At 27.1% G+C, this 17496-nt stretch overlaps 1 protein-coding gene across 2 annotated transcripts in view; it reads left to right on the top strand.

Moving 5' to 3' along the window:
• LOC107450889 (neural-cadherin-like) overlaps positions 1-17496 on the top strand; it is a 301080-nt gene that overhangs the window by 277957 nt on the left and 5627 nt on the right. For both annotated transcript variants that reach the window (XM_016066818.3, NM_001323824.1), the window contains 13 exon segments: positions 268-589; positions 2612-2842; positions 2930-3189; positions 3987-4246; positions 5457-5590; positions 6522-6770; positions 8228-8437; positions 9718-10017; positions 10662-10909; positions 11603-11880; positions 13313-13661; positions 14730-14975; positions 16760-16940. In XM_016066818.3, the coding sequence (XP_015922304.1) occupies positions 268-589; positions 2612-2842; positions 2930-3189; positions 3987-4246; positions 5457-5590; positions 6522-6770; positions 8228-8437; positions 9718-10017; positions 10662-10909; positions 11603-11880; positions 13313-13661; positions 14730-14975; positions 16760-16940 (3268 nt within the window).

The following is a 17496-nucleotide window of genomic DNA, read 5'->3' as shown; positions in this document are numbered from 1 at the left end:
TCTATAATTTATATAACTGAGTGTTAATAGAAGTTCATATAAACATTCATATATACACTGATTGTATATATATGAACTTATATTCATTAAAATTTATTCAAATTTTTAAATTTTTTAAAGAATTTTAAAATAGTTTATTCATAAAGGGGAGAGATAATGTATCATTTTCCCATAACCTTAGAAATCTTTTATTTTATTGCTACTCTTATTTCACAAATGTAAGAAATTTTGTTTTAAAAATATTAATGCAGAATTTATTCATTGAAGGTTTATGCCACTGATGGGGACTTGGACAGAAATTCCGAGATCTTATATTTTCTTACTGGTCAAGGTATTGAAGACAAAGTTGAGGATAGCAAGTTTGCTATTAATGATACTTCTGGTGAAATTTATGTTCTTAGACCTCTGGACAGAGACTTACCACATGGACGCTCTCAGTGGCGTTTCACTGTGTATGCTACAGATGAAGGTGGAAAAGGCCTTGTGGGCTATGCTGATGTTCTGGTTAATCTCAAGGACATTAATGATAATGCCCCGTTTTTTCCCCAAGCCATTTATACTGGAAATGTTACAGAAAATGGCACTGCTGGTAAAATTCTTTTTGTCATTGATTCCCTTTTGTTGTTATTCGCCTTTTGTTACTATGTAGTGTAACATTTCTGTTGCATCATAAAAAAAAACATGAAAAAATTCTTTTTTTAAGTATTTGAAACAGATGTAGACTAGTGAGCTGAGAAAATTTCTAGAGCTCTCCACTCTTTTTCATAATATTTTTGTTTTATCTTATTATTTAAAAACTTTCTTATTGCGCCTTTTTAATAAACTAAAAAGTTCTGAAAACATTTCAACAATTTTTCAAAAATTAGATACATAAATTCCCTTTCCTAAGCAACTTGTCAAAAAATTACATGTAGTTTTTTTTTTATATATAAAATTTATTATTACCATTTTTCAGAGAAGTTTAAATCTAGTTACACATAAGTGTATTATTGCATAATTTATTTTTCAGTTCTCCTTTGAATAAATAAATAATTCTAAATTCGATAAAATTTATTTGTTATCAAGGAAATTTATTCAACATTTTTTCCTTAAACCAATTTAGAATGATGTTATATATAAAAGTTTTTACTTTATTGTTAATCATTTTCCATGCCCTTATCAACAGTGTCATTATAAATTGCCAAAATAATGTCGTAACTTACTTTAATCAAAAAAAGTAAATTACTCTGCTACTCATCTGAAAGCAGCTCCCAAATTAAACTTTGTGTTTCCTTAAAAAATTCTGAGAAATTTGCTAAATTTCCCTCACTTGAATTAAGTATTATAATTCAACACTCTTCTAAAATATCTACTGCACTACTACTGATAGTAATATTTGACTGTATTCAACTAGTAATATTAAGTAATAGAAGAAGATTATAGCTGTAGTTATATCCAACTTTAAATATAGTGGAGCGTGGCATAAGTACATTAACATGACTTCTGCAGCATTAAATCACTCACTTCTAAGGAAAGGGAATAAGCATTAATGAACTAAGTAATTTAAATTATCAGAGATTGTATCTGAACAATTTATTATTTATTTAATATATTTACTATTTTTAGATTTTAACATTTAACTAAAATTGTAACTGACTGGTAATAAAAGGCTTTTTAAATTAAAAAAAATATTCCTATCAGTCTACAACACTATTTCAAAATATCTACTGCACTACCTACTAATAATTATTTTGTTTCATTTTAGTGCTTATATTTTCTTATTGAATAATATTAGATCAATATTTTAATGCTGCGCGCTTTTTAGATTTCAATCCAACACATGTCTTTATTAGAAATGAAATTATTTGTTAGGTGAAGCAATTTAAAAACATCGGACAAACTATTCATTTTATAACTCTTGGTGCTCTAGTAATATTCAACTTTATATATTTTAATATAGTGAGCATGATTTAAGTATATTAACATGATTTTTGCAGCATCAAATATTAAATATGTCACTTCTAATGAAAGTGAGTAAGCATTCATTAATTGATTGATGAATTGAGTAATTTAAAGGATCAGAGATTATATCTGAACAATTTATTATTTATAAATATATTGCTCAGTTTTAGATACTTTCTTTTACTGTTGAAGCTCTATTTCAAATTTTAGTGTACTATTATTACCACAAGTTTTTTTTTTTTTTTTTAATATTCTTTCATGAATCTAATGTTTTGTGCTTACGACTTTTTCATTATTTGTTCACTATGTTATTCTAATTGAACATCTTTATGGTCCTGTGAGCATTAAATTATGAATGTGACAAGCTTACATAAATTAAATATTTAATAAAGCTATCTTTCTAATTGAATTGTCACCTCTTTTAAATTTTACTTATACTTTTTCTTAAACCACTGACGGTTCTACACGTAAAAAGTCTTATTTTAACTTGCAGTCTTTTCTGCATAACAAAACCGGTTTTTTCCAAGTTATTAGATTGGGAAATAGTATATAAGGGAGAAACATTCTCCTGATGTTGCCCATATGCTAAATCACCAGTGGGTTAAAGAACTTGTTTTGACTAATTGTTCTAAAAAATATCACAAAATAATACTCTCAATTTTCTCTCTAGGTATGACTGTGATGACAATGACTGCTACAGACTATGATGATCCCAATGAAGGCTCAAACGCAAAACTAAAATACACAATTGAGCAAAATCAAGTCAACGAAAATCATGAATTAATTTTTGCTATCGACCAAGATACCGGTGTTATCACGACTGCAGTGTGCTGCTTGGATCGAGAAGCAATATCAGAGTACACTATCAAAGTGGTTGCTACTGATGGCGGTGGTCTACAAGGTAAGATCAATCATTATATAAATTGTTTAATCTAAAAGAAGTTTTTTTTCACCCTTGCACCTTACTTATTGGTTTTTTTCCCTATAGGTACGGGTACAGCGACTATAAAGATAAAGGATATTAATGATATGCCACCAGTGTTCACCAAAAAGGAGTGGTATGTGCAGGTTGATGAAACTGAAGGTGATGATATTCCAGAATTACCCATCTTGGTTGTATCCGTCAAAGATGAAGATTTGTTGGAAACTAATCGTTTTAGTTACAAAGTTATTAATAATACTTTTGGTGCTGATAAGTTTACCATGGTTACCAATTCTGATGGAACTGGCTCCCTCAAGATTGCTAAGGTTTTTATTTCTTTCTCTACTGAAAATAAGTTATGATAAATTAATTTTGATTTATTTCTCCTATAATGATAATTTGATTTTAAATGATAATTTCGTTTTAAATTATTTCCTGCTTACTCTCTCTACAAAATAGTACCATTTGATTTTTAAAATAGCCATGAAAGGCCTTATCTCTTGGAGCTTTATGTTATTTAATAAATTGAAATTTAATGCTTTTTTTCTCTCTGATTTTCTTTCCTGATTTTTTTGGTAATTTGTTTTATTTTTTTGTATCTAAGTTTAATTCTAGTAATGAGTCACACTTCAATAAAATAAAGTGGGAGGTCACAACTTAATTTATTTACTGAGAATACTGAATATGAGAATAAATTTGATGAAATTTAGTCAATGAAATTAAAACAAAACAGGAGACTAGGTGATTTATATAATCTAGATAATTATTTAGTTATTTTACAATACAACAATATTAGATTAAATGTGATGAAATTTAGTCAGTGAAATTAAGCAAAAATCAAATGGGATATGGTGATTTATATAATTTACTTTGTTATTTTGTGATACAGAGTTATCTATTTTATTGAGCAAATCTTACACAGAATAACTTTATTTTGTCTATTGTAGAATATATTATGATAGTTTGTGAAACTATCGTAATTTAATAATCCTTTCAATCAGAATAACTGAGGATAGTTTCATTTTTATTGATCCTTTGTAGCACCTTTTCGTATTTCGTAGTCTTAATCATTATTAACTTGTCATTATTGACAATTGCTGATATTTTAAATGCATTTTTTTAGCCTTTGGATTATGAAGATCCAATGCAAAGGTATGGATTTAACATCACCATTCAAGTGAGCGATCATGGAGGAGAGACTACCAATGCCTATCATATTGACTATTCAAAAGTTTTCATCAGATTAACTGACATAAATGACAATCCCCCAGAGTTTTCAGAGCCTTTGTTAAGAGCCAGTGTTGAAGAGAATGTGACTGTGGGCTATGTCATTAAAAAGTTCCAAGCTCGTGATCCAGACCAAGCTGGAAAGTCGATGGTCAAGTATGTAACACTTTTCTCTGCATATTGCTACTTGTGTTTTGAACTTATAGGCTCTTTTTAATATGTGTTTCATATGGCTTTATTAGGAAATCAATCCATATAAATTTGACAATTCACTGCATCACAAGGGAGCAGAAAATTATTATTTTTTGTAATGTGAATTCAAATCAACAGTAACATATTAAAAACGATATTTTAAACTTTTCTAAAATCAAAATGTCTTAATATTCATTAGTTCCTGTGGGACAATAATTATAAACTAGAAGAATATTTATATGCTGGCAGTTATGCACATTGTGCTGTAATTGTAAAAATTTATTGAGTACTTATCTGGATACAAAGATAAAAAACTGTTAGACATAAAATATCTGCTATAGAAAAATTGGGATTTATCATAGTAATAACATAAATGCTTCTTATATATAATGTTGAATATAAAAATATATTAATCTATAAAATATTATTATAAGGGAGAAAAGAATATTACTGGATTTTAGTTTTTTTTAATATTAATATTGTTATTAAATCACACACTTTCTACCTTTCTTTGTCATTTTTTTTCGCTACTTTCTCCTTTCTTCAATTATAGAAATAATGTGCTTAAAAATATACAATTTGAAATATATTTTTTTCATGCTCATGAGTTTTTTAATATTTCAAGGTACAGTAGGGAACCGATTATCCGGAACGATCGGGACCATTGCTATTCCGGATAACTGATTTTTCCGGTTTTCTGAATCGCTACAAAAAGCCGTTTGTTTATTGTTAAACCCAACAAAAAAAATGTTTTTTTGGAAATAATCTTAAAGAGAAGAATAAACGATGAAGGAATACACTAATAATTATTTCCAAAATGATGGTAAGGTAAACATCTTTCGAAAAAGAAAAAAAAAATCCTAAAATCTTATGAGGAAAAAAAAAATTTTTTTTTAAAAATGGCTCAAAAATTTATCGAATTTCGTTCCGGTTTTTTGGTTTTCCGGTTTTCTGATTTCCGGATAACGGGTTCTGTACTGTAGTATTTTTCTTTTGAATACTTTTAAAAAGAACAGAAGATATTTTTTTCCTTCTAAAAATGTAAGATTTGAAATGTATTGAGAATGTTTTCGTTTGTTTTTTTAATTATATTTTAGAGGTAATTCATTTATTTAATTTTATATTATTTATTAAAAATTGTAATTGAAGCTTATGTGAATTTTCCATTTGACAGATACTCTATTGATCGATCATCTGATAAAAAGAGGCAGTTCAAAATTAGTCAATTAGGTGTTGTTACTATTCAAAGACCCTTAGATAGAGAAACAGTCAATCGTCATGATATCAGGATACTTGCAACTGATGATGGTATGTTTTAAATATATTGCTAATTTGAAGAAATTATTTAATATGTACTTACAACAAATATTTAGTGCTATGAAATTAGTCTACAATAAGGATTTCAAAAAAAAAATTCTATTTTAACAGTTTCATTTAAAATTACTAGAAATTGTATTTAAAGTATTTTTAAACTGCAATATTGTTTCAAATTATTAGAATTATTATATATCTATTTGATTACTTTAAGTAAACAAGGTTTAAATTGTTAATATGTCTGACTTTGAATTCAAGGAAAGTAGACCACTTGAAAATTGTGTCCAATTTTTTATTGTAAGCATCTAAAAAATAATTGGTTTGAAACATTATTGAAAAATCAGCATCTGTAAACAAAAAAATTTTCATATTAAAATTCGGTCAATTTAAAATATAAATTTTGAAACTGATATTACAGCATATTCATTATTCAAATTTGCTTTTCTCTTTTTGTTTTTGAACACAATATTATACTGGTGTAACATAATAAAATAAACCATATTAGTTTCCTCCCATCTAGAACAATTTAGTATGATTTACCTTCTGAGCATTAATCCAAACTTCTCCAGGCTTTTTCCTAACTTTTAGCTGCAGGCTTTCCTGTATCAAATAACCGATTTCTCCCATGTTATTCAATGGAAGAATAGTGCAAAGCAGGGAAATTTTCGTACAATTTTACCCAGATGCTTAATTCTTGGAGAGTTTAGGTTTAAGAAATTATAATTCATATAGGTTGATAATTCATATGAACTTTAAAAAGTAAAAAACTGCTGAAAATTTTCTTAAATTTTCCATAATATAAACCTTTTTTTTTTTTCTTCTGAGAAACATCTTTTTTCTTTCAAAATATGCTATGTGATAAGAATAATATTTATTGCCTTTGTATGATAAATAAGTTACAATGGTGTTTACTCATTTAATTTAGGTACACCTACAAGAACGGCTACAGCCACCTTAATTGTGGATGTAATAGATGTGAATGATAATCCTCCTCATTTCCGAGAAGATTACAGGCCAGTGGTGATGGAGAATGTGGAGCCCCCTGTCAAAGTGATTGAAATATTTGCTGATGATCCTGATCTGGCTCCAAATACCAAACCTTGGTTTAAATTTAGATTGGATACTGATGCTGATGACACCATCAAGAACTCCTTTAGAGTTGTTTTTAACAAAGGTAGTTGCACATTTTAAATTTATTATTTTTTCAGTTAGATTAAACTGTGTTTTATAACCAAATTTTTTTTTCTAGTTTTTCGTTGATAGCAATTTTTATGAAACTTTTGATTAAATGCTTAAATTAAAACTTTTAAATTTGTAACACAAACATAATCCATTGCTACTTACTGATTTCAACTTCAAAATTATTTTTTATAATTTGAAAAGTATTTTTCATTTGTCGGATACTACAGATTTCTGTAATTTTTTTTTAGTTTTAAGTACTATTGGCACAAAACAACAGAAATTGTTTGAAAATTTTGAATAAATAATGTTACCAAATTTATTTTAAATACTTGTTTATTAATTGGTTATTTTTTAAATGATCTATTGCTTTTAGTACCTTTTTGCAATTTTGGGATGAACCTTTATTTTATCAAATATGAGCAAGCAATCTCTCCTACTTTCGTAAAACTCTTAATATTTTTACAAAATTAATAATATTAAAGCTTATTTTGCCTCGATAAAAATAGAATATCAATTAAGTGTTTTTTGTTTTTTTTCTGCTGGGACAATGAAAAATAATCTTTAATTCCGACTTTTATTTGATTAAAAAATTCTTTTTATATTTGTAATTCTTAAATTATTCACTGATACTCTTCAAAGAAAAAAATAATCTTAAAGTTGTTTTGAATTATATTAAACAAAAGTACATAGTGGGAAAATGTTTTGTGGCATTTTTGAGATTTTAATTTCAACTTTAGTTGCATAGCAACAGCTACAGAAAAAAAAAAGGTTTCTATACATATAGTTGAACAAAGATCTCTTTTTAAAACTAATATTCCTTACTTTTTTTCCAAAATATTTAAAGACTAGGTTATCTGTAACAAACATAAAAATATTGCCATGCATAAAAACATTGTGAAGCATATGTAAAGAAATAAAAGTTTTCAGTTTCAATAACCAAACACATTAATTTTTTAACTTTTTCTCTGGTTTGTATTTTCACAAAGCTCTAAAGTCAGTCATGAAAATTAATGTACAGTAGGGAACCGATTATCCGGAACGGTCGGGACCATCGCTATTCCGGATAACTGGTTTTTCCAGTTTTCTGAATTGCTAAAAAAAGTCGTTTTTTTTTTATTGTTAAACCCAACTTAAAAAAAAAAAATTGGAAATAATCTTAAAAATAAAAAAAACGATGAAGTAATACACTAATGATTATTTCCAAAATGATGGTAAGGTAAACATCTTTAAAAAAAAGAAAGAAAAATCGTAAAATCTTATGAGGAAAAAAATTTTTTTTTTTTTAAATAGCGAGAAAATTTAGCGAATTTTGTTCCGGTTTTTTGGTTTTCTGATTTCCGGATAACGGGTTCTGTACTGTATTATTCTCAATTAAGACTCATTTTAAATGAGAAATCAAATCAACATCATCTTTGACCCCATGATTTAATATGTAATTTCCTTTTCTAGATGGTGATAACGGCAAAGGTTCAGCTACTGTTTACACTAAAGTTAAATTTGATCGAGAACAACAGAAAGAATACCATGTTCCAATCGTCATAGCAGATAGTGGTGTTCCATCCCTCACTAGTACAAACACATTAACTGTCATCATTGGTGATGAAAATGACAATGTTATGTACCCTGGTGAAAAAGACATTTTTGTGTACAGTTATCAAGGCATGTATTTTAATTTTAATGCACTAATTACTTGAAATTTTTTTAGCTCCCAATATTGGCTTTGACATATAATATGATCTTTATGATACTGACTATAAAAAAAAAAATTTTAATAATTTTATATTACTATCATCTTATTTTGTAAATTCTTCCATACAATTTTTATTTTTTTAGACGTTTTGCAAAATTTAACGGAATATTTATTTTTTGAATGAAACATTATTGATATGTCTTGATTTTTGTATCCTAAATTTTGACTTAAAATCACTTTTGCTACAATGTGCATAAAACATTTACTGTTCTGATCATTGGTTTTATAATAGTATTGTTTTTTTTTTTTTATGTCATGGTTTTTCTTGCATTAGTATGCATTAAAAATTTACTGTTCTAAGCATTAATATGTATTGATTTTCTCTGAATTGCTTAATGATTTGATTCTAGGATTCCTTATTTTCAAATGTCCATTTTTTACCAAATGTTCAAGTTACATCCGTGATTCTAAATCTTATCTCTTTTCTCTAATCTCCCACGAGAGCGCAACTGCTTCCATTTCCAGTTTTGCCTCTCCTCTTTTGTCATTGGTCGGTATTACCTGTGTTTTAACTTGTTCCTCACTTCTGTAGTATTCCCTTTCATGCACTGATTTGAAACAGTCTTCGTTTATAACTTAGTTATCGCCTTATTTAATGTGTTACAAAGGCTCTTAACTGCCACTGTTGAGGATCATAGTTCTATCCCCGATGGCAGCTTGAACCTCATTAAGCTTTAGATTGATGTACCAACTTTAGACTGAGTACCAGCTTGTTGCAAGGTACAGGCAGCCAGTGTGTAACCCTGTCCGAATTGCACAGTCATTCCATTAGTCTCAAAATATAGAGCCTTAACACTCATGACCCCCTGGCTATGAAACAGACTGTTGTAGCAGTGCTTTACATGCGATGCTTTCTACTTATAAAGCATTGTGCCCCACTTTATTAATTGTATGGTTTATATAAATTCTTATTAGTTGCTTACTTATCATATTATATGCCACATTGGTGTATTCTTTGAAATATTTATAATAAAAGAAATATCAAACATTTTTATGTTATCCAAAACATGTCAATATTAACAACAACAAAAAATATTGCATAATTTTAAGAATATAATAAATTTAAATTTTAGCCCTATAAATATTCAAAATAAATTATGATAAACTTTATAAAATTATCGCATCTTTTATTTCTTTGGTTTGTCATTTTTTGCATAACGTAAAACTATATTGACATACAATCTTTCAGGAGCCACAAAGCCAACCAGACCTGTTCCAATTGGTAGAGTACATGTGGAAGATCAAGATGATTGGGATATTCCAGACAAAGTTTATTATTGGAAAGATAATCAACAGCATCAAAATTTTGACTTAAATGTTGAAACTGGTGAAATATCAATGATAGAATTGATAAGTGGAGGAAAATATACTTTGCATTTTACAGTTATTGATCAAAAACGGAATGAAGAAGTACCAGCAACTGTAACTGTTACAGTCAAAGAGATACCTGAGGAAGCTGTATTTAGTTCTGGTTCTATAAGGATTGCTGGTGAGCTCAATAATTTTCTTGTTGTTTCGATAGTTTCTGACTGTGGTTGAGAAACAACTAGTTTTCACTTTTTGGAATTTATTATATGTTCTAATAAATAACATCAGGTCCTAATTAGAAAATACTAAACATAAAAATCACTTTCTATTTTACTTTTTTTAGCGAAGCACTGAAACTTATTTTGAAAAAACTCAATGGAATCAATTGGTTGTTTTTGTTACATTTTAAATACTTTTTTTCATAAATCAAATATCAGTGCTTCATTTTTTATATTATTTATGATAACCTCAAGTAAAATTATTAGCTTTTAACTTTGTCAATATTTATAGATGCTTGTTTGAAATTACATTTAAACTTTTCTTCAATGTAGTGAATACTTTTTATAGTTTTATCTCATTTACTTCATAACTGTCTTATATTTAACTTGGGTTTCGATAGAATGAATATTGTCAATTATGTAATATACTTACTTTAATTATAAGCAATAAGTGAAATGTGTGATAGGTATAAAGTGAATTTTTAATTTATTGTTGTGATAATTATTCATCATGTTTGAGTTAATCTTAAAGTGGTGTTCTAAGTTGTCATTAAAATACTGCATAAAAATGTTTTTTAAATTAACTAACAATGTGCTGTTATTTAAGGTCATTCTGATGAAGATTTTATCAGGATATGGGACTGGAAAAATAAAGTTCAAGTTGAAAGCAAGTACAACAAATTTAGAGAAATCTTAGCTAAGTTGTTAAAAGTGAAAAAAGACAATGTAGATATATTTACTGTGCTCAAGCATCAAGACCATCCTCCTATGGCAGACATTCGATTTTCTGCTCATGGATCGCCTTATTATAAAGCTTCTAGATTAGATGGACTTATAGGTCTTCACAGAAAAAATGTAAGTTCTTTTTTTCTCAAATACTACCTAAATTAAGATTTCTGTTATTTATTTATTTTTTAAGCATTTTTTTTTTTTTTTTTTTTTTTTACTTAGAGAATTTTTGTTTTCTAATAATCAGTTAAAGCAGTGTTATTAGCTTATAAAATTTCAAGTACAGTGTTATTAATTTGTAAAATGTAATGAATATTAGTTATTATTTATTATACTATAGCCAATCTTTATATGCTTAAGTATAAATGTTAAGTTAATCTTTTACTATTAATATACATAGCATTTTATGGTCTTGTTCAAATAGTATATTTTGTGATGTGAGACATTTTCAATCTTGTGTTATAATTTATAAAAAAATCAAAAAAACTGTAGATAGAGATTTAGTGATTTACCTTTATTTGGAAGCTTTGGGTGCAAGAGCCAGATAAACCTTTTTTAGTGGAAATCTGTTGTAGCTGCTAAAAGTAAAAAAATATTAAATTTTTTTTTAAACTCTGTCATAATTGTTTTTGATGTGTCAAGTTAATTTAAATATTGGAGCTAAAAATTATCATTTGTACATCAATTGTATTTTCTGGCTGAGCTATCAAAATTCTATTTGTGAAATTAAATATTTTGTTTAATAAATTAAAGCTTCAGTTATTTTATTTCATTATCATTCTCAAACTGTGTGCAATTATTTTTCTTTACTCTATCTAGATTGAACAAATTGTTGGTGTGAACATTACAATGGTGAACATAGATGAATGTCTTTATGAAGAAAAGTGTGAGGACAGTTGCACAAACTATTTGAGAGTTTACGGTGATCGTCCTGCAACTGTGAATGCTAATCGCACTTCCTTGGTTGGTGTGCGTGCCCAAATTGAGGCTGAGTGTACTTGCGGAGCAAGGGATTTTACTTCAATGGAATCGTGCAAGACAAGACCTAAACCTTGCTACAATGATGGAATATGTTCAGATAAATTTGGAGTTATAAAGTAAATAGTATTCTTATGCATTACTTATTGCTTTTAGACTTTTATGTCCTTTGTAATAGATTATTGTTCTACTTAATATATTTCTGTAACTTTCATTTAAAGATGTTTTTTTCTTCTATTTAAGTGTGTGAAAATTTTGATCTCTTCTTATCTATTAATTTTTTAAAAAAATGTAGGAAATTTGCGTTCAACTTATTGCTGAAATTATGGGCTATTTCTTTAAATTAATTTACAAACTAAAAAATTTCTCAGTGTGTCCTATTTGTTGTTTCAAAAAAAAAAGTTAAGATATTCTGAAATTTAAAAAAAAATTTCCATTTAAAAAATATTTTCAGTATTGCTTTTATTTTGAATTATTTTTTAAGCACCTGACAAATTTATTGTGTTACAAGCTGTTGTATAGCAGAAGTTTGCAATTTAAACAAACTTTTTTACCATATTTCTTACAGAAATATACAAATATAGGGTTTTCTTATTCTATAATAGTAGTTGAAAACAGCATCAAGTTCAATATTTTTAATTGTATATTGCTTAATTATTTATTTTTTTAAATATTCATGTGGTTACTTGCTTTACACACATTACTATAACTTTTTATCTCAAGAATTAGTTAATTTAGAATTACTATATATTTATAAATATTATAAAAAAAGATATCTTATTGTTATGATTTATTATTATTATGCTTTGTTAAATTTTGAAAAATAAAATAACATAAAGATTTACTTATATTTAATGTAAATGGTCATTTAATGATGACTTGTATAATTTGTTTGCAATTTATTTTACATAAATTGTACCAAGATTTGTAATTTAGATTTAACATATCTCTTTTATTATATTCATTCTAAACACATAGTAATTGCTGATAGTTTCCCTTCATAGAGTTCACATTAATTGGTATGATATTTTAGATCCCTATAAATAGGCTATGTCCTGAGCAAAAAATTAAATTTTGTATCTATAGCAGAATGTGTTGTTTTAATTTCTAAAAAAAGAAATTTAGTATTAAATCTCTGACAGTTGGCTCTCAAAGCATAAAATTTATAAATATTGATTCATATCACTATTATTTGAATGTTTTAACTATTTCATATCATGATTGAAGCGTCGAATTTCCCTATCTACGAATTTATGATCTTAATTTATTTTTATTTTTTTTAAGAAGTGAAACAACATATACTGCTAAGCTAGTATGCTAAAAAATATTTTGCATTTTGCACAGTACATCACCTGTTATGGGACTCTAAATACATCGTGTTAATTTGTGTAAACCATGTTAATTAATGTTTAATGCATGTATGCATTAAAATTATAAGAACTTCTATTAACAAAATAATTTTTTATAGGTAATTATTACCTATTAAATTCTGTTATAATTATGTATCCTAATGTAAATTCATTTTTCTAATTAATATTCATTATTTTGTAGCTGTACCTGTAGTGAAGGATTTAATGGACCCCAGTGCCAAAAGACCACTCGCCATTTTGGTGGAGATGGTTTTGCTTGGTTCCCACCTCTTCAGCAATGTGAAACCTCACACTTTAAGTTAGAATTTATGACTCAGAGTCAAAATGGACTTTTGTTGTACAATGGCCCTATATCTGAAGCAGACTCCAATGAAAAAATTGTCCAGGATTTCTTTTCTCTGGAGCTTCAGAATGGTAAACCTAGACTCCTCATCGATTTTGGTTCTGGAACCACGGAAATAATTATTGATACAGGATCAAGTTTAAGTGATGGAGGCTGGCATCAACTAGATGTATTTTGGGATAGAGAGGTGAGGTTCAACTAAATATATATGTATTTATATTTTATTTCTATTTACAAATTCCTTAATGTACAAGCAACTAGGGTTAATATGACCATTTTTCAGTTTTTTTTTTTTTTTTTCCTTTTTTTTTAGTTTAAATTTTTTCAAAATTGCATTGTTGTCATCCTGATATTCTTGGTTATTTTGTCCATTTAATATTTTTAACTTCTCTTTGTAAATGCAATGTGCAATTTTTATAAGGTATATATTTGTGATATATAGATATACTATTAAAAAGGATGAGTGACATCAGTCCCAGAAGATTTTAGTAAACAATTTTCGTGAGACTGATAATCATATAAACTATCACAGTTCTCTGTTAGTTTCAACTCTTGTATTTTCAGACTATGGTTTTTCTTTCTTGCTAAAAAAAACTTTACTAAAGTGGAACAAAAATTTTAATGTGTGTGAATACCCTTGTAGGAAAAAAAAATTATAAAGCAAACATTGTAAATTTATTGTAATATTCATTTTTAAAAATAACTACACAATGTGACAAATATTATTTAGGGCATGCATGTTTAGTTCCTTAATTCACGTACTATAGTTTCTTACTTTATTTTCTAAGAATTCATTTCAAATTATGTTAAAACAGTTTCACGCTTGCCATGACTCCTAATGAGTAGCTTAATGAATGTTTCTTAGGTTTTCCTCTTCTTGTAAGGAATTTGTCTTAACTTGTACTTTTTATTACTTTACTTTGACCTTTCATATTTTGCATGTTTGAAAATCTCACACTTTTTCCTTGCCATAAGTTAAAGATAACTCAGTGCTACTCTACTTTATCTTATACAGGACCCATTCATAATTTATAGGAAAAGCTTGCTCTTGTATCATTTTTTCAAAACAGTCCATTTTTATTAGGGTATTTTTCCTGTATACAATTTTTCTGTTTATTAATGTTTATTCTATAGAGCCATGGTAAGTTACTCTATGGAACCATTTAGAAATTAAGAATTGCTAAGTTTCACAATGATTAAACATAACTTTTTTTAAAAAAATTTCTTATTGATTAAATAAATGACTTCTTTTTAGACGGTGAGAATGGTTGTAGATAACTGCATGTCTGCTAGAAATCAAGATGTTGATCCTCCTGTGTCTAACCATGCTATGTGTGAAGGCACTGCAGCTATTAAGCCTTTCAATGAATTTTTAAATGTTAATGGACCCCTGCAGTTAGGTGGTGTCAATCATCCGGTACTTTCCTCCTACAAATGGAACTTTGCTCACACACGGAAAGGATTTAATGGTTGCATTAAAAATGTCATCCATAATAGTGAAGTAAGTCTCACAATATTAAGTGCATTTATTTTTTCACTATTTTATACCATATTTTATTGAATAATTTTGTGAGAATTTGTTATACAAATAATCTTAATTGGAAACATGTTTCTGTTAAATTTTCTTCTCTTTTACTTATCATTAAATAAAAGAAAGGTATTCTGGAATGTCATTTAAATATAAAATGGAGTATTTTAATTAATTTTAAAAGAATATTTCCCTGGCATTTTATGTTTTCTTATGCTGAATAAACTTTTAAAAAAATTTCTTTTAATGAACAATGTAAATGAAATACCATTTTTTTTCAATAATTTTTTTTATTTAAATTAGCAAGTTAATATTGTTTTGGGATCTATTATCTTGTTTCTGAAACTTTTATTTTGAGTTAATAATGTTGTGTTTAATATTCTCTTGGATTGAAATTTCAGGAATAGCCTCCTTAACTATCCAGAATGATAAAAAATGTGAAATGTTGCATAGTTTTATAACTAAATATATATATATATTTTACAATAAATTAATGGAAATTTTCTAAAACTAGGGGAAAATATAAATTGTAAAGTTTAAGGGAAAAAACAATGCATTTTGTTTGATGTAAATTTCCAAGACCAAGACAGGATTCATCGTAGTTTTTATGCAATGTCACCAGTTACTTTGGGCTATGGAAACCCATTCTACTGAAAAGTCTGTTTTCGATAGTTTTTTCTAGCATCATGGTTTTTTCAATTTTAATATATTTTATGTAATATTATTATAAAACTGGTTTTTCAAACATAAGTTATTATTCTTTTTGATGTCCCCTCTTATGACTATTCTATTGTAAATTTACTTCATTTTTCGATCATTATTTGCCAAGTACTTTTTTTTGCCATTTCCTGTGAGTCTATCAAACACCGATATACGATAGTCCTTTGATTAGGCCATTAATTTACATGTTTCTGTAATAATTTTTTTTATCATTTCCACCTGGTTTTTCGTAGTCCAATTTTTTATTAACGATATTAATTTCACACTCTAATATTGATTTAAATAATCACTTTTGACACACTTGATTCACAACTCAATTGTAGTAAACCAGTGTTATTTTCCAATATTTTTAGATAGCTTCTCATTTTTTCCCCCATTTCATAGTTATTTTTCAAATTCTGATTTTTTCTTATATGACGTCATTATACACCAATTTCAGACTTGAGTAAGCCCATTATTCTGTCATAAATCCATGTCATTTCTGTTCATTTTTTGACATTTGTTACAGTAAATTGTCATTTTTTGGCTATACATTTATCTTGTTATCAGAAGTTTCCACCTAGTTTTTAAAATGTTTATATTTTTAAGTCACACAAAATGTGAAAAAATTACTTATTTTTAATTTTTTGTTGTTTATTATTACATGAAGTCTTAAATTTGCCGTTACCCATTTTGTTGTGAAACAACTGAATAGGCTTGAAAACTTAAAAAAGTTTTCATGGTTACTACTGAAATCTTGTTCAGGAGTTAGTCTGTTAAAAATTTTTTATTCAACTGAATTGTAAATTGGTAGTTTTCATTAATAAATGTAATTTTTTTTAATCGATCATTCTATAATTTCTCTTGTTGATTTTTCCAAACTATACAAATACTTATTCTTATCACACTTAGTATTTCGTAGGACTGCTCGGTGAATCTTAACATCCTTGTAAAAATACAATTGATTTTGTAAATAGTTCTATAAACTTCATTTTTTATATTTTTTTAAAAACATGTATGAACATTTATCATTTAAAACTATTATCTTTTCTTAACAGATGTACGACTTGGCTAATGTTGGCGAATCTCAAGATAGTACTATGGGATGCCCACCTGCTGAAGAAAATTGTTATATCAATCAAGTTGAAAGGTTCTGTAAGCACGGCACATGTGTGGGTAATTACACTTCTGCAAAATGTGTATGTTTTCCTGGTTATCATGGAGAACGTTGCAATATAAGTAAGAAATATTTCATTATTTTTTAGAATAATTGTCAAATTCATAAATAGTTTATCATTGTAAATGCTGTTAAACTCATTTAATGCAAAAAGCAAGGCAATTAACTCATTAAATCAATAGACTTGCCTGACTCTCTACCTGAGTGAAGGGAAATTATTGAAAAATAATCCACCGAAGATACTAAAAAAAATGTTTAACACTATTGATTCCTTGTTGCATCCAAGTTATGCTCATAACAACAAAGTTTTATATTTGCTTTTTTTTTAACATCAAACTAAAGAATTTATTTTTAAAAAAAAATTAAAGAAACTCTCATTTTACCTAGAATCTTATTATGTTGGGATTTGCAATAAACATGCTAAACTGTGAAACTTGGTATTATCACAAATATTTTTTAAACTTAGCTATTTTATCAAGAATTTTATGTTCGAAAGATTCTGTGTGAAATAATTCACTTTCAATCTCTTTTTTTTCATAATTATTTACTATTATTATAATTTTTTCATTTACTAAGTTAAAATAATTTTAAACATTTAAGTCATCTGACCATCATTAT

This window comes from Parasteatoda tepidariorum, chromosome 1 (assembly GCF_043381705.1).
Source record: "Parasteatoda tepidariorum isolate YZ-2023 chromosome 1, CAS_Ptep_4.0, whole genome shotgun sequence".
Taxonomy (NCBI): domain Eukaryota; kingdom Metazoa; phylum Arthropoda; class Arachnida; order Araneae; family Theridiidae; genus Parasteatoda; species Parasteatoda tepidariorum.
The sequence above is the reverse complement of the archived record's forward strand: the minus strand, read 5'-3'. Positions and strand labels throughout refer to the sequence as shown.